Source organism: Dermacentor variabilis, chromosome 11, assembly GCF_050947875.1.
Source record: "Dermacentor variabilis isolate Ectoservices chromosome 11, ASM5094787v1, whole genome shotgun sequence".
Lineage (NCBI taxonomy): Eukaryota > Metazoa > Arthropoda > Arachnida > Ixodida > Ixodidae > Dermacentor > Dermacentor variabilis.
Window position 1 is genome coordinate 51,737,124 of NC_134578.1, and position 18,001 is coordinate 51,755,124.

At 47.7% G+C, this 18,001-nt stretch overlaps 1 protein-coding gene across 10 annotated transcripts in view; it reads left to right on the plus strand.

Annotated features, from left to right (window-relative positions):
- Positions 1-18,001, plus strand: part of LOC142564331 (uncharacterized) — a 258,021-nt gene that overhangs the window by 18,620 nt on the left and 221,400 nt on the right. For 2 of the 10 annotated variants that reach the window (XR_012824552.1, XR_012824553.1), the window contains exons 2-3: positions 15,117-15,143; positions 16,611-16,858. The exons of 1 other annotated variant lie outside the window; for it this stretch is intronic. Coding sequence is in view for 2 of the 9 variants with exons in the window: in XM_075675300.1 (XP_075531415.1) it covers positions 13,176-13,245; positions 15,117-15,143 (97 nt within the window). In the remaining 7 variants the exon portion in view is untranslated. Of the gene's footprint in view, positions 1-13,099; positions 13,312-15,116; positions 15,191-16,610; positions 16,859-18,001 lie in introns of those variants that run through there. 7 more of the 10 variants (XM_075675300.1, XM_075675303.1, XR_012824551.1 and 4 more) reach the window with 5 other exon arrangements.

The window sequence follows — 18,001 nt, forward strand, 5'->3', positions numbered from 1 at the left end:
GAACGTGAAGTCGAAGTTGGTACCGGCCGTGCTGTAATTGCGGCTGAAGTCGACTGCGGTGTTCCTGAAAAGGCAGAAGAAAGGCCTCGGTGATTGTGTTGAGGGGCCAAGCGATGGGTTGGGGTTTACCCTTATCGGCACTTTTAACGCGGGTATTGTCAGCGGATTCAGGCAGGCTGCGGGCACTGTAACGGGCACTGAGGTTACTGACATTGGACTACCGAAGGGTGGTTCAACTGGCAGCAGTGTTGTGTTGCTGTTGACCAGGAACGGCACCAGGAACAGCCACATGGAGAAAACGAGGGGTAATGTCAGGGCTGCCCAGAGCGCCCAGAGCTGGATGCATAGTCTCTCGTCTTGCGGTGTGTCTTCTACGCGGCTACGTTGTAGCTGGAACTGGTGGTCGGCTGGTGGCATTGTGGCTTGACGGTGACTCTGTGAGGGGTTCGCAGGGGCTGGAGGCCTGAGCACCAGCACAATCTCCCGCACAGGTGGCGGCGAAGGAGACAACGTGATCGGGTACTGCTGGGTCGCTGTCGATGGCTTATTTGGCGCGTCGCCGGGGACGACTTGCAAATGCTGAGGTGGGTGCGCAGACGCGGGGTGTGCACTGCGGAAGAGGTCTGGGTTACTTGGCGGTTGTTCCATAGGGGCGTCGGCAGGTAGCGTCAGTGGAACTCCGCGATCGTCGGTGCGATGCTCAGGGCGGCGCTTCTTCTTCTTCATCGAAAACGATACCACGTGCCCACAGCAAGGAACTGCGCACCGTGGCTCTCGTTCCCAAGCAAAGGCACCTGACTATGCAGGGAAATGTCCGAGGCGTAGGCGGCTATAAATCTTCAAGTCGGAGTGTTTTGTTAAACAATGCGTATTTTATGTCTCGTGTGGTAATTCTGCGCCGGTGTAGGGAAAGGGACATTTTGTTCGAAAATAGGTAGAAAGGTGGTCAACTTTAGCTGGTGTGCACTATGCTATACGGCAACTTTCGGTGGCAGCGCAGCTACGCTACGGAACCGAAGTTCTCTTTTCAGAGCGAACATCTATGCCGGTGTCCTCCAATGCATGTTGTGTTGCCCGTTGGTAGTCAACCAACCACAGCGGGAGACGCACGCCGCGATCTCTGCTGGGTTCCTTGCAGTACCACCATATGGCGCTCGCCTATGCGCATCCGCGGCCGCACGGGGGCAAGAAAAATAAAGATCCAGAAAGCTCGTCTTCGCGCATTATTATTGGAACCGACAAAGGTGTCCTAACCGATAATTCCAGATATCATTTACATGGCTGCGTTGCCGTATTTCACCACTTAATATTTAATTGTACATTTGTGTTCAGGCGGCGGTATCTCCTTGATGTTACTCCTGTAATCAGCTGGATTCCATCGCTTATATTTTACTATCGTGTCGGCGTGTTTCTACTATACGAAAATGACGTTTGGAAATTCTGGTTCGAAAGCTAGCACTGTCTTTATGCCGTACAGCTGTACTTTCACTTTGAGCAGCGGTATTAGGATACAGCCACAGGAACGCTTGCCGAGCCATTTATAGTTTCCTTTGTGTCACAAAAAGATGGCCTTGTTAACATTTGCTATTTTCCATGATTGATTTATTTCTCCTTCAATAAATTAGCAATTTAGAAAATTCAAATAGCAATAACATAAGTTAACAATAACATAAATTGTTACGGGGTTAAAAACCGTCAGAGGTGTATTTACGGAATATTTACAATAATTATAGCAGCTGACAAGATGGTCGAGAGCGCGTGAAAAACCAGAACATCGTCTTTTTCCGACGATGATTAAAACATCGTCAACGTGTGACATGACCACCGGCTGCTGAAGCACCGGCTCGGTGCTGGTTAGGAGTCGGGCGAGCGATACAACTTAAGACGCACGACGTGGACCACGTCGGAGCGATGCTGAGCCACGGTTGGCTCAAGAGGGGCCATTTCGTACGTGACGTCAGTTTCTTGACGCAAGACACGATACGGGCCGGAGTAGCGTGAAAGTAACTTCTCCGAGAGGCCAACGCGTCGCGACGGCGACCAAAGGAGAACCAGGGCGCCCGGTGTGTATTGGACGTCACGATGACGTCACAATATTTTTCATACGAAATAAAAAGCTTGTTTAGTAGTATGATTATAGTGTTTTTGATGTTTCTAGTTTGCTTTCTAGTGTCAAAACCTGATTTTACTGCCCGTATAAGGAAGGGCCTAGTTACTAGCGCTAACAAGAATAACGAAAAAAAAAAGTTGGGACAGGACGAAGTGCTAGACTTCAACTGACAGGCTTTATTACGAAAGAAAAGCTGCAAAAAAACACCGTATGCTCAAAGTAATGCGCAGACGGACGCATCAACAAAAGTGCCAGGTATGAGAAGACCACATGCATTTGTTTGAGCATACGTTGATTTCTTGCATGTTTTTTATGAATAAAGCCTGTCAGTTGGTGCAGCGTTCTGTCCGGTCCCAACCTTTTTTCCCACGTTAGTTTTGTTGGCGCTAGTAACGATGCCTCAGCGAATGCATGAACATCAACTTGCGCAACTTTCTGCGTTAACGTAAGGAAGGATGGCGCCACTGGTTTCCAACAGAGTCCTTGCCATGAAACTCCATGCACATAGCGCTGCAGCCTATGTATGACTACAGTACCGCGGGCACCAGCTTCGACTTCACATTCGAAACACTGCCCTTCGACCCATGCCACTGCGTCATCTGTCGGTTCGCGGGCATCGATGACGTAGACATTTACAGCCAAGCTGCCCAGCGACACAGCCTCCGCCAGCTGATGAACATCACCGACAGCCTCACCTTCTTCAACGGCAAGTTCCTGCTGGCACTGGGTGCCCACCAAGAAGACGGCGCGCACTTCTGGAAACTCGCGCGTGACTCCGTGACCTTGAATAAACTAATGGCGAACATGGCGGACGTCGTGCACACATTTCTTCTCAATGGCGTCGCCCTGCACTGAATCTACCCTGGGGCTAATCGTAGGGGTCCCGAGGATCAGGGAGCCGTTGCCGTGCTTTTACGCATGCTTCGGCAAGCATTCGACAACGACGGCGTGTCTAGGCTATCGTGTCCACAACAGTAGACCGGCACAGTTTCCTCGAAAGCGTGGTGTGGTCTTGCGTGGATGCTGCGGACTATTTCTCACGGCTGATCACCGCCAGTTCCGTGAACTGCTTGAGCGTCCGTCACGAAGTCTGCTACCGTCTCAGTCGTAAGATTATTCTGATGCTTAAAATTAGCGGAGTACCAGGATTGCGTTACGACCAGACATGTGTCGCTCTGAACTTGTGGCTGCCTTGATGCTTGACGGCGACATCGAGTTGAATGGTTGAATGGAATAACTGTACTGAAAGGTCTTGTGAGCTACGGGGCGCAAGGGCCCATAGAGTGGGCTACTCCCACGTTGGGACCGGGAGTTTTATTTACCTGGTCAGATCTCGGGGCTCGCTGGACGGCTCAGAGCTGCTCCGCCAGGTCCGTGCTGCGTGATTCTTCTTGTAGCCTGGCGCAGTCTTGATTCTGGTTTGCGTGGGTTCGACCACACGGCCAGAGCAAGTGATGTAGGTCTATTGTGCTAAGGAAATTTTCGCAATATGATGTTGTGTATAGATCAGACGTGTAATGATGTAGTCTGTTCTGCGTTGGCTTGAAGCATTCTGAACGTGAGGGCTTGAAGCCTCGTGAGCTTATTGTGAGATTTGCTGTATATTCTGCGGTCTAGATAAAAGTGCTTTGTCATCTCGTTATATGTGGAGGAAGGGTCCCGATTCTCGTTGGGATGGTCACGACCAGAATAGGTGGCGTCGCGGAGGGTTAGGTCTCGCGCGCTACTGTGAGCCATCTCATAGAGATTGGGAGGGGCGTCCTCGATCTCTCCGAGTCTTCCAGGAACCAGCAGATGGTGTGATGCTGCAGCTGTGTGGATCTATTGGCTGTTTGTAGTGCTTGTCTTGGAACGGCTCCTTTCTGAGAGAAAGGCTTTGACGGCCGAGTGTGAATCGCTGGAGACGTGGGTTGGTGGTCGGATCTGTGAACGCGAGTGCGATGGCGACCTTGGGGTATCCTGTGTTGGCTTCTGGTTTCGGTTTTCGGTCGTTTACGTCAGTGCGCCACTCAGCGCCAAACGCATTAAGTTGCCTGCAGCGTTTCCCCTCGCGGAAATAAAATTATTCTTGGTCTGGTCCCCGAGGGAAGCAGTCCGGTTTTCTCTTGCGGCGCTGCGCGCTCGAGCCGTTTATGCCTGATGCCGGAGATCCTCCGTGCGGGTACCCCGTCGAAGCTACAAGAAACTGGTGACGATGTAAACCATTACTCTGCTTTCTACGTTGCGTTGCCGTACTACTTCTGCTCCTACTCCTGCTTTCGGCATGCAAGACGCCGCAACTACGTCTCCTCCGTCAACCGGAACTCCTCCGCCTTTGTTCTCGGTGCCCACCATGGCGTTCGTGCCCCCCATGCCACCTTTCCTGGCTCTACCCGGTACTTCTCCGGTACCGTGGCTCACGTGGAAACGGTATTTTTGCGCGTTTCTCGAGGCAATCGGAGGCGAGGCACTACAAGACGAGAGGAAGAAAGCTATTTTACTGAGTAACTTAGGCTTCGAGGGGCAGCGTCTATACTACGACCTCGCGTCGCAAACGGACCAGACGGCTACTACGTTCGAAAACATTCTTCGCATCTTCGGCCAGCACTACGAAGAAAGTTATAATGCCCTGTTGCACTGCATTATCTTCCGGGACAGGAAGCAACTACCTAGTTCATCCCCGTGCTACAAAGGCTAGCGCCTGCTTGAGCGTTCGGCGCTTGGCATGACGAGTCCCTTTGTGACCAAATACTTCAAGGCGTCGCATCAACAAGAATATGAGAAAGGTTACTCTACGAAGGATCGTCCATCACGCTCAAGAAGGCCCAGGAAATCGGACGAACCGTACAGCAAATTCACAAAAACTTCAAGTCTTCGAAAGCTCGTCTGTTCAGCGCGTCTTGATGCAACGCCAAGATGGCGTCCCCAGCCATCACCTTTTTTGCCCGGGCGTGCAGGATGGCGGTTCCCGCCACCCTTATGCCTCGACTCGGCGGCTTCAAGATGGCGCTCGGCGGCATGGTGAAAAGTCGCGACCTTGGGGAGGCCGGCCAACATGGCGCCCGGCCCAAACTCCGCGAAGTCAGTCGGGACATCGTGGGCTATTGCTACCGATGTGGTTCACCTCACCACATCGCATCCGATCCAGGCGCATTTCACCGAATTGACAGAACCACTTAGGAAACTGCTAAAGCAAGGACAACCGTTTGTGTGGGATAAGGATACTGAATACAGCTTCCAGACTATTAAGTAAGTGGTTGCATACGAATTTGGCTCTTACGCCAAAAGTGTTAAGACGTGCGTGGACCATCGTCGCGCAACAAAATGCGCTCAACTTCGCCCAGGAGATCTTGTCCGAGTACGTAACTCGGAAAAGTCCCGTCCTAAATACTCGAGTCCATTTAAGACTTACTGTAGGGTAGGTTGCGATGGTTTCAAGCTTGAAAATGGCAAACGTTGGAATGCATCCAAACTTGTAAAATACCCTGCACGACAGGATTTCCTTGAAAACCTCACAGAAAAGAGTCACTCCAGTGACTACCCTTCCCTTGATAACTGTCTCCCACCTTTTCTTCCGGTTACTACTGGTATAGGGGATGCATTACGTGTTTTGTAGCGTAATCGTGCAGTACGCACATAATTACTACGGTACTGACCGCCATACGAATTGGCCTTTCATGCCAAAAAGTTTTTGAACATTACTTGGATCTTTAGCGTCCTTACGGGGGGGGGGCTATCCCAGCTTCTTGGAGTGTAAAGTGCTTTTACGCACAATGTCATGACCAATCCACGACAGCCACAGAGCTGTCTCCATTCAGGCTCAGGGCGAATGAGCCACCCATCAGTGCTGTCCCAGGGGGCATACAGATGTCTGCAATGTCTGCTTTTGTACTCTGTGAACTCTTTTTCATGTGCGATCTGTGTGCGCTAGTCTGCATCTCATCGTCTTCCCATGACAGGTACTGAAACTCTTCAGAACTGTAGTGCAATCGTGTGCGTTTTCAGTTTTCATGTTGTGTGTTTTTTCTTAAAATGGGGAAGCCAAAGATGTCATTTTATATTGTATAAAGATGTCATCAGCAAACGCGCGTGTTACAGTGTTAACATGCGCTCTTCTGTAACTCATGACTTACTTTTGTTTTTGGTTTCGGTTTAACTTACTTTTGGTTTCAGTTTTGGGTCGTTTTCGTCAGTGCGCCACTCAGCACCCAACGCTGTGTGTTGTCTGCAGCGTTTCTCCTCGCGGAAATAAAATCATTGTTGGTCTGGTCCCCGACTGAAGCAGTCCGGCTTTTAATGCGATAGCGTTAAGGAGCTCGTGTCTCAGAAAAGCCGGTGTTGGCTGCGTTGGCCCTGAGCGGAAAATTCCGGAAGGCAATTCGTAAATAAAAACAACTTGCAAGATGGGCTGGGTGGGAGTCAAACTAGGGTCTCCGGAGTGTGAGACGGAGACGCTACCACTCTGCCATGAGTTCGTTGGTTCAAAGCGCGACAAAAGCTCCTCTAGTGAATGCGGTGTTGCCTTAGAAACGTGCCGTAGAAAGCTCTAATGCGGTGTATATCGGTAAATATGAGCATGTAAATTACAGAAGTCGCAGTTAAGCGAGTAGCGAAGTACGTTTCCGCTACATTTATTCTGCGCTTGGCGCACACGCAGAGCCTTCTTGCAGCAAACACAGAAGACCCGCTCCTCGCAATGTACGGCGCTGCCCCGACAGGTGGGGCGGCACTCGCCCGCTTTTCCCCTTCGTCTCGTTAAGAGCATGCCGAGCGAATAGTGGGCGGTGCGAACGGCGTGCGATAACGCTATCGCGTTCCAATCTTGAAGACGAATCTTAAGCGTCCTACAATTTTTTCTTGCGACGCTGCTCGCCTCGGCTGTTTAGGCATCATGCTGTAGATCCTCCGCCCGGCTGCCCCGTCGAGGCTACAACAGAGCTCTTCTGCTGCTATCTCAGACTAGTGGGTCTTGACTGTGAGAGCGTTTGTGACTTGACCTTGCTCATTCACCGTGGTGGCGCAACGAAAGCCAATTGGGAGCCTGGCCTCACAGCTCATTGGCCCAGAAAGCGGTTCGAGCGCTTTGTCGCTACCTGAGGGCAACAGACTTGAGTGCCCGACTATAGATATCCTACACCTAAGTTCTCTCTCTCTCTCCCTCTTTCACTCCCCATTCCCCTCCCCACGTGTAGGGTAGCAAACTGGACTCAGTCTGGTTAACCTCCCTGCCTTTCCGTCTTCCCTTCTCTCTCTTTCTGGACGGGTACTGTGCCGCGTCTACTAAAGAGGCTAGAATCTTCTTATCACGTATTTCGCGCAGGATGAACGATCCGTGTGCCAGCCTTCTGGGTTGATTGTGCGCGGGGTTCATGTCCCGCGGGAGTGGCGAACCGTGCAGGAGTTGCGTGTGTCCGTCGGAACGATTTGCTATAGATTCTGGATTCGTTAAAGTACTCGTTAAAATACTCACTTTAACGAGTACTAGTTAAAGGAATCCGCTAATCGGGTATCTGTTAATGTCTCGCCTCTATTGGTGATTGATAAAATTGATTCCTCTTTGGGGTCGCCTTGCAGTACGGTATTTAGTCGTTTCCAGACTAGGTGGGGTCTCCTACACACTTCGGGAGAAAAAAGATTGGTGCTGTATATCCGTTTTGCTTCTCGGAGCTGTTTGTTTAGTTTGTTTCAGAAACGCTTTAAAACATGCAAGTGAGTTGGGTGTCTTGCTTTCTGGAAACGCTGGTAGAGCTTATTTTTTTCTTTTAAACTCTGCAAGTGTTCCCATGTGACCCATGGCTTACGGGCTTTCTGAGCTCGTTTTCTTAACTTACATGGAAAACTTTTGTCATAAACCGCCTTAAAGACCTTTATGAACTCTGTATAGGATTCTACTGGTTCAGTAGAATCTATGACTTGGCTCCAATCAGCAAGAAGCAGATTACAGCAAGATGATTCCAGTGTACAATAATTTATGTGTCTGTAAAGTATGGGAGGTCGCGTTTTTAATGGTGACCTGTCGTCCTATGGAATTTGTTGTAGTATGCTGAGCATTCTTCGAAATTACCTTTCTGAAAGGAAGTTCCGCGCAAGAATTGTCAATGTACTATCGTTCACTTTTGTTCAAGAAAACGGTTTATCACAGGGAGGAGTGATAAGTTGCACACTTTTTATAATTGAAATCAACTATCTCCGCTCTGACCCCCACAGGCAGGCATTTGCTCTCACTGCTGGGCTACCCACAGCATTCACCCTCTACGCGATAGCATGTCCCAGTCCCATCAAACATCCAAACCTTACTCACCCTAGCGCCCATACCGCGCAATATGCATCCAGAGCATCATAATGGTCGCCGGGATGCACGTGTTAGATGCCTTCGGAAACTCCTCAACGCCCAGCCGGAGGGCACCGTCTATTATACCGACGCTGCCCACTATGCTCTTGCGATCAGAAATAAAGAAAGACAAGTGTCGGTGGTGGCGGCCGATCAGGGTAATATCTTTACCTCGTGTAGCGTCCAAACCGAGGCTACGCTCACAGGGGAGACGTTGGCCATAGCACTCGCCATCAACCATATCGTCAGTCACATGTAAAGACCACCAAAACCCTATCACAACATCGTTACAGACTCCCAAGACGCATGTCGAGCCTACCTCAGGGGTCATATACCTCAGGAAGCCGATCGCGCTCTCACCAGCACACATAAGCTCCCCGCCATTCCAGATCCCTCGACCCCACGCATCAGGCTGATTTGGACGTCTGCTCATGCCTCACTGTCGGGCAATGACCGCGCTCATGCGGCTGCCCGAGAGCTAACCTGCCGGGCACCTGGCAGTGAGGCGAGCAACCCATATCAAGCCTCGCAGAATTTGCCCAACACATACCGTGGCACTCTAGACATTTACACACTAGGGCGCTTGCGGTATCACCCTCCACCCAAATCCTTCTCCCGGAATGAAGCCGTATCCCTGAGACGGCTTCAAACCAACTCATATCCGAACCTCCTCCTTCTCAACAAGTTCTCCCCAACCTTTTATCCCACCACCTGCCCAGGCTGCGGTGCACCACCGACGACGTTCCACGTCACGATTGAGTGCCAAAAACTACCTAGGATATCCCTGTTCTACAATCCCCCCAACCAACATATGCGCAGTGGGAGGCGATCCTCCGTCGCTCAGAGCCTCAGGTCTGGCTGGCCCTGATACGACGAGCACGAGTGGTAGCGACAGCCATTGGGGCCCTGGACTGCGGCCCCAACGACATAAAACATATCACTCTACAATAAAGTTTCTTCTTTCTCTCTCTCCGCTCTGTTATACCATCCATGGTATCTTATTCTGTCCATGTGGACGACACCCAAATCAGCTTTAATTCTTGCAACCTGTCCACATGTGAAAGCCAGATACAGTTAAGCGTTAATCGGGTCGCCAAATGAACAGACGAAAACGGGTTCCGATTCAGTGCAGAAAAAAGGCACCTGTGTGCCGTTTTCCAGACTAAGAGGGGTACGTCCTGACCCTTGCATTACGATGAATGGGAGAGGCCTGGTAAATAGAAAACAACAAGCATTTTTGGGTGTATTCTTCAATACTAAGCTAACCTTCATGCAGCATATGAAACATTTGAAGCTGAAATGGGCAAAAACCATGAACCTTTTAAAGATTTTATCTCAGCATCGTGGGAAACATATAGGTATTGTCTCCTATCTTTTTTTGAAAGCCTTGCGTTGTCACGCATAGGCTATGGACATATTGTTTACCAGTAAGCTTCAAAGACAACACTTAAGCTACTCGATCCTGTGTATCACTTAGGTATCCGCCTAGCACTTGGTGCCTTTCGTACGAGCCCTGTCCAAAGCCTCTATATAGAGTCGAATGAGTGGCCACCGGATTATCAATGTACACATTTCGGAGTCGCCTATGCAATAAGAATCATGTCGCTAAAGCAACATACATTCAAAGCACTCATAAATGATCCGTCCACAAATAAGTTATATTTAAACCGGCCTTCACACGCCCCGCCGTTCTCGTTAGCAGTAAAATCTGTTGCGGAAAAACTCGCAATAGTTTTCACAGATATACAGGAAAGTGACTATGCTGAACTCACCCCACCTTGGGAGCAATGCATAGCCACCTGTGACTTGTCCTTTAAAAAGCTTAAGAATAGGAGTTGTCCAAGTGCCCTCATGCAGCAACATTTTTTTTGTCCCTTGAAGACAAGTACAGATCTATGGCATTTTTCACTGATGCTTCAAAGTGTGCAACTTCGGTATCATGCGTAGCACATGGCCGAAACTTCCCCAACTCTAAAACCTTGCAGAACCATAGCAGCATCTTCACAGCGGAAGCGTACGATATTCTGATCACTGTTCAGTACATAGTACAGCACAAAATACAAAAGTCTATAATATATATACACAGATTCTTTAAGCGTTGTCACAGCCCTGTCCTCCTGTGGTAAAGCAAACCGAAACCCTGTATAAACAAGCTCCTTAAACACATTCATGTAGCGTGTAAACTAAACCTTGCTCTTGTATGCTGGGTGCCAGGCCACTCTCGGATCGCAGGCAGTGAAATGGCAGACAAAAATGCTGGACAAGCGGCTCATCGGGATACAATTGATGTAGGCTGGGTACCTGGTGTAGACATGAAACATGTGCTACGAAAGGCGCCCCGTAATTGTTGTCAAGCTGAATGGGGCAAGGAAGCTGAAAATAAGTTGCAGCTGCTTAAACCGCAGTTAACCAAACCTTTCTCACTGAAGCTTGATAGACTCACCGAAGTCACCCTGGCACGACTCAGAATAGGACACACCTATGGCACACATTAACTCTTGACTGCAACTGACCCATAGACGCACACACGCTGCGGTGTGAGAACCTAACCGTTCTACATGTCCTCATTCAGTGTCCTGAACTTCACCGAGAGCGAGTGGCTCATTTTAGGGAGCTCTACTCACCCCATATATCCGCCCCATGCCTCGAGGTTCTTATCAGAGGATTCACTTTTAACTTTAGAAGAGTGCTCAATTATCTTGCACAAGTTAACTTTCTAGAAATTATCTCACTCCATCCTAACCGTCAGATTGTGACTCTCAGGTGAGGTACAATCTGATGCACAAAAGTATGTCTGAGCTCTCGCACTTCTTGCGTAAGCAAGAATTGTACAGCAAGGGACTCGGTCTACTCACATCAATCAATCAATCAATCAATCAATCAATCAATCAATCAATCAATCAATCAATCAATCAATCAATCAATCAATCAATCAATCAATCAATCAATCAATCAATCAATCAATCAATCAATCAATCAATCAATCAATCAATCAACATTTATTTCGTATTCATTCATTTACAAAAAATGAACGCTGGAACAAGATCTAAAGCACGTGTGCCTGCAGCTAATGCATTTAAGGCCTTATATTTATTTTAGTAATAATATTAGAATTGATACACTAATATCTATCGATATATCTTACGCGTAGGCCTCTATACAGCCTCTATATTAAGTCATAGTCCTAAATTCATAATTTTGCTAAATCAAGACATGTTTGGGCGCTCTTTGGCTTTAGATGGCCTTGCGCCAATAAATTGCAATCACACACACGCACAAAAAGAATAATGTGCAAACGAGCTCTCGGGCATTAAGAATCAAAATCTGGTGTGCTTGAATTTATCAAGTATGAAAAAAAAGCAATAGTCGGAACAGGGGACATTTACTTAATAGGAGGTAACTGCCTCGCTAAATTGGGGGAGGGGATGCTTGGTAACCCTAACTAAGAATGAGGACGGACTTGACTGTGCGCCCCCTTCAAGAGGCATTCTTTCGGACGCCGCATGAATTTGTAGAGATATATGAATGGCGACAACGAAAAAAAAAACGAATGCAAATGTAATTGGTGCGTTGTATATGAGGACGAATAAAAAAAGCGTTCTGGCCCTTTACATGCTGAAACCGAGGCATGATTGAGAGGAACGAGGTAGTGGGGTACTACGGATCAATTTTGACAAGCTGGGCTTCTTTAACCTGCACCTAAATATAAGTAAACGAGCACTTCCGCATTTCGCCCGCTATCGGAATGTGGCCGCGTTCAAGATTGAACCCGTGAATTTTATTTCAGGGGCGCAACGCCGTAACCACTAATCTACCCCGGCTGGTAAAAATTAATTAAGAGTGATATACTATACGTTTTGCATGCACGTATAACCCTAAAGCGGCGAAAAGTGACAGAAGTGTAGTTAGTGTTGTTCAATGAATGTGTGCATTTCTCTATGTAAGAAAATTTAGCTGTCGCTGTGTGCCTGCATCACCTGAGGTTTTGTGAGCTCCTGCAAGGGCGCTGTTCGTCGAGGACTCCTTCTGACCGAAAACTATATTCACCCTTGGTGGAGGCGTTAGATACATTTACAAACCCGGAGCTCCGTGTTCAAACACCCCCTCTCGCTGCCGCCATGCCAGACGGCACTGGACAGCCTAATCACCGCCAGGCTTGGCTTGTTCTCAGTTACAGGTACGGTACGCCATCAATGAGACGAGAGCCACTCTCTACACTGGGATGTCCGGGACTCGCGGTCCCCATATTCTGATCCAGTGAGCGCACATCCCATATAGAATTACGCAGCTAAGTTCAACGACGTCATCTTACACAATTTTGGCATCCTGCATTTTTTTTCGGTTTCGCAATCGTGAGTGCGACCTTTTCACCCGGTCGCGTTTAAAACGTGTTCTGCGGAGCTCCTTGCTGGAACTGCCGTGTGCAACCCTTCGGGCAGAACAACAGCTGGCTGGATGTCTCGTAAACACGATGACTAAGCAACAATACTGAGGCGGCGTGAAGAACTTGTGCTCACGCTTTCGGTAGCAGCAATTGTCTGCACGAAAGGTGTGCCAGTAGGCTATAGCTGGTTTACAGTATCCGCGTATGCTATGAAACGAACATGACACGCGCGCGACGTGTACCGTGCGTAAGCCATTGTCTAAGAACAGCTGCTCTGCGAATGCGTGTCTGCAGGCCTAGCTCAGAACCTAAGCGAAAAAATCCCTATTGCGTGCTGCGCATGTACAGCTGTTTCACCTCCTGCGCAGAACATGAACGTTCTGCTTGTTGGTGCGGTCCTTGCTGTTTTTCTTGCTGTTGCTTCGTCTGGACCGCGGTGCAGTAAGGGCAAAATTTCTTATGCATAGCAGTGAAATAGATATGTTGCTTCCTCTGGACCGTGCTGAAGTAAGAGCAAAATTTTGTATAAATAGTAGTGAAATGGGATAGACGACCACCAAGCGTAGAGTGAAGTACTTAGGCCCCTTAGATGTTGCCGAAATAAGACTTCGCTTATAGATATAATTCCGAAAATAACAGAAAAGAAGCTTGCATTGAAAGTTGGCAACGTTGGGAACATGGTGTTCCGCAAATATAGGTAATTCACTGCGATTCCGCTCTCAAATTTATAGATGCAACCTCTCTCGCCCACTTAGTAAGAATAGCACGACTATTTTAGTGAAACAAAAGGAATGGAATGATTAGTGATTTTAGGAAAGTAAATTCTAAGTGAAAAGCATTAGTTCTTGTAACAACAACGAGAAGCGTGCGCGAGTATGTTGAAGTAAATAAAGTTACTAGATTTGATTCGCCTAACATCTGCGTTAAGCCAAGCTTTCCAGAAGAGTATCGCCTCAATTTTGTGCAACAAGACGTTTGACTCGTAGAACTTTTGTTTTATTTCAAACGTGAGAAATCGTTAACATTCATTTGCCTAAGCAAACACAAGTTCACGAAGCCTCGTGGTATTAGACGTGGAAGCAGTGATGACTTGCAGCCGAATTCCTCATGTTGCGAGTGGCGATTGATGCATTGCGAACAAAGGTTCATGTACATAGAAGTATTAAGCGTAGCAATGCATGTTTATTGCTTCAGACGCTCGCAGGGACACGTGTTTAATCAACATTACTCGCATTCGGCCTGATGGCGTATGGTGGCCTTCGTTTGCGCTGCTACTCCCGAAGGCGCGGGATGAAGTCCCGACCGCGGCGGCCGCATTTCGATGTTGGCGAAATGCCGGAAAAGAGAACACCCTTGTACCGTGATTTGTAGTGCACGTTAAAGAGCCCCATGTGGTCGAAATTAATCCGGAGTCTCCCACTACGGGGTGCGACCACGAAGTCTTTGAGGCTCGTGTTCTGTGAATGTCATCTGTCCCGTATATATTCTTCGGGCTTTACGTTTCCTCGTAACAGTTGTGTGAAAGACGCACTGCTGCATCTGCTCGGTGAGACACCGACGCCCAACCCGGAGGAAAAATCACAAACGCTAGGCCTATATATTACAACTGAACGATTGTGACGCGATAGCATTATCACGATACTCCCGATTGCAGTGCGTGCCGGATAGGCTCGCGCTTCGAAGCACATTAAAATCCAAGCAAGGACACAAATCGTACGCTGGTGTCCGAATGGGCCCACTAAGTCCCCACCATTGAATACAGAGTCCTTGGTATCGGCCCAGTTTTGATTCCATCGTCTGTGGATTGGTTCAGTTTGCAGTTACAAATTTTCGCTGAGATCGGCCCACACTGCTCGTCTTGGAATCAAAGGAAAAGGAGGAAATCGGAGAACCTGAGAGAGGGGGATGAGCGGGGGGGGGGAGGACGTTGTAGTGCAAAAAAGTCATCGCTTTAGTATTTGTGGTTATTGCCCAAGAAACGTGTGACAAGAATATGCAGCTGCATTGTAGAGTTTACAAAAAAAAAAATCTCAAACTTGTGAGTTGTTTTCTCTTCGGCGGGTCACATGTGTAAAAAATACCAAGCTTTAACATAATCCGTCCCTGTATTTACAAAAGCCTCTTGCACTCTAAATAAGCAATTTTCATAACTTGTTCCGCGCTCAATTGTCATATATGCAATGTCGAATGCTAATTAGCGACCGTTGCAAGCTTCTCAGCACATCTGTGGTTTTTCTGTTACAGAATGCAGTGCGCAAAGTTACGATGTAACAAAAATTGACTTTGTTTTTATACATACATTTATTTTACAGAGCCTCGGAATTGCACCTACCCAAGAGGTCTGCTATATTACTGAATTTTTTTCTGGCTTTGTGTTACCTACATGGTAACAACCTTTGATGTTTCTAGAAGGTTAGAAAGGTTGCTGTATAATATGTCAGTATCTCCCAGTAAACAATATTCTACTGAGTTGTCATCGGGGGCCTGGCGTCACACGCCCATCACAGGATAAGGAAGGCTTTTGTACTTCAAATGTTCTCCGTGCGGCTTTGTGATGATTATAAATTAACAGTGCTGTAGAACTTTAGGCGAATGTTCCTGTTTGAAGTTTGATGAGATGGTTGTAATGCTCTTTACTGCTGCCAACAAAATAAAGCTTTCTAGTTGTTAGCCCTGTATGATCTGCTTTCGTTTTCTGGGCAGCTTAACTTAGCGAGGCAAGCTTCAACCTTTATTACTTCTACCCCATACCGGCATGTTCTCAAGTGGCAAATTTTAAATGGATATTGGTTCGCGGTTTCTTTGATCTGCTGATAGTAGATAGACGAGGACGAGAACCAGACGCACACGACAGAACGAAAAGCAAATTGGGAAATTGTGGAGGCACAAAGATGATAATAATTAAACGGCTGACGAGAGTTCCTTTCAAGAACGAAAGAGTTTTTTTCGCTCTCTTTAAACACGTACATGTTGGAATCTATGTCAGACAAAGCTTTCGTGATGCGGTTAATGCATCGCCATTTGTTGGGCATGTTGGTAAACTGACTTGGAAAGCATACATAGCGCCAGCGAACAAGGACAGAAGGGAGACGACACGACAATGCGTTAAGAACTTGATTTTTAGGAAACGCCCACCTATTTAAACCACGCACAGTGGCGCCACCTCATCCAATTTGTAACCATCCAAACAAGTCGTTTCCTTATCTAACAAATCGACCCTTCCATCCATCCATCGGTCCGTCCGTCCGTCCGTCCGAGCGTGAGGTATTCGGCGAGAACGCACGAGAAGCAGCAGCAGGCATCAGCCACGGCCAGAAAGAGAGGCGCAGGGCGGTTCGCAAAGGAAGCTTCGCTTTAAAATTAACGATGCAGGGAGCTGGAAAGGCAACTAGGGAAACAGAACGAAAAAATAGCGTTCTCGAGTGCTAGGACAAAAATAAAAGAACTTAGGCGAACTTCCGCGAACATTCATTAATCGATATCACGGCCAGTGAAAAGACATAGATTCGCTCAGACGTTACATGAGAATGTGCGAGCTTTCTGCTTTTCGCGCTAGAGAGCTTTCGGAACAAAGCCTTGCCATTGTAGCAGAAAGGATGCCGCCATATTTTGGTTGACACTACACATCGCATTTTCTCAATTGTCTTTCACATTTGAGACGTGATGCGTAAACTGCAAGCAAGGGTGGTGGCCATTGCAGCAATGGAATACCTTGTGATGCTCAAAATGAAATTGGCCAGAACGGGAAAAGTGAGTAAAGAAATAATCATGTCTGTCGTGAAGATTTTGGTCATGCATTTACGCAGATTGTTGGAAGCCTACTACGCGCGCAACATGCTCGTCGTCCCCTCGGAGGCTTTTCTTTTACAATTCTACTGTCGGGCGGTGCGAGGCATTTGGCTGGAGAGGACCGTGCGAAGAGTGCAACTGCTACATCAGCCTGAGAGAATGCGCACAAAAGTGCACGCCACCGCAACATAAGCTTCGCCGGCGGCCCCGCTAATTCCACTGACTGCGTTACTGAAATAAATACTAAACATGAAATGATGCTGAACAGTTTCGAGTGACTGCATTGATGTCAACTGGTGACTACACAGATGCTCCACAGATGTACTTATTCGATCGATCTGCACATCTATACCTTCTCTTCTACTGAATTCGATACGTTAATACAAGAATAGTGAGGCCCATATCTAAGAGGCTAATGATATATGAAATACAACTGTTTTTGCATGTGAGACGCAAAAGAAAACACGTATACTGTAATAAAGTATACCTTAACACACAAATTATACGACAAAACAACGTAAAAAGCAAATACGAACATTACATTGTGTAATGTTCGGTAGGCAAACAGACTAATAGGAAGGAAAATTCTAGGTAATAAGGTATTTGTGAACCATGAATACCTGCACACAAATGAAAATGAGAGTATACAGTTCTGTCTTACTGTTATACTCGGCCTCAGAAGTCTGACTGGTGTTCAGACGCTTGTGTGATCATGACTGTGAAAGTTTCAATCGGCGTGTTTATGCTTCCTGTACTTACGTCACTTGCTGCGCTAAGTCAGCTGTTTACTGGAAGCTTCATATCGACAGGCTATATGGCAGGCTCTCTTCCTCATGCTCATATCTGACGAAGGCTCGGAGTCAATCCGATTTGGAAACATTGAGAATCTTATACATTTTTGTCGTTCACTCTCACTTAGCTTATTGCATTGAAGCCTGGGAATTTACTCACAAAGCACACTTACAGTCCTTTGTATGTACGGCTTCAGCAGAGCTCTTTGAGGATAATCAATTACGAAAGCGTTATTACATCATCAAAAAGTCTTTTATTTATTTATTTATTTTGTACTGTAAAATAGGGACCAGTGGGGCTGTGGCTAGGAGAGAGACAACGACGACGAGAAAGAACAACCTTGTTTCGGTGCTCGGTCGGCTACATTACCTCTCGCTGCTCCAACGTTCTAGTCGCGAACGCTTACTGCTCAAAGTGCTTCGCGATATTTGGTGGAAGGTGCTGGACTTATTGCAAACCTGGAACTCCGAAGCCGGACGATCCCTGTCACATCTCCCATGCCTAAGGAGACTAGTCCTACCACGCCACCCATGGCACCGCCTCCAGTCGTTTGTCCTGGTGCGCCACGTACGCCAACGGGATCCTCCCATATTCAATGGCACTGACGATCATGACG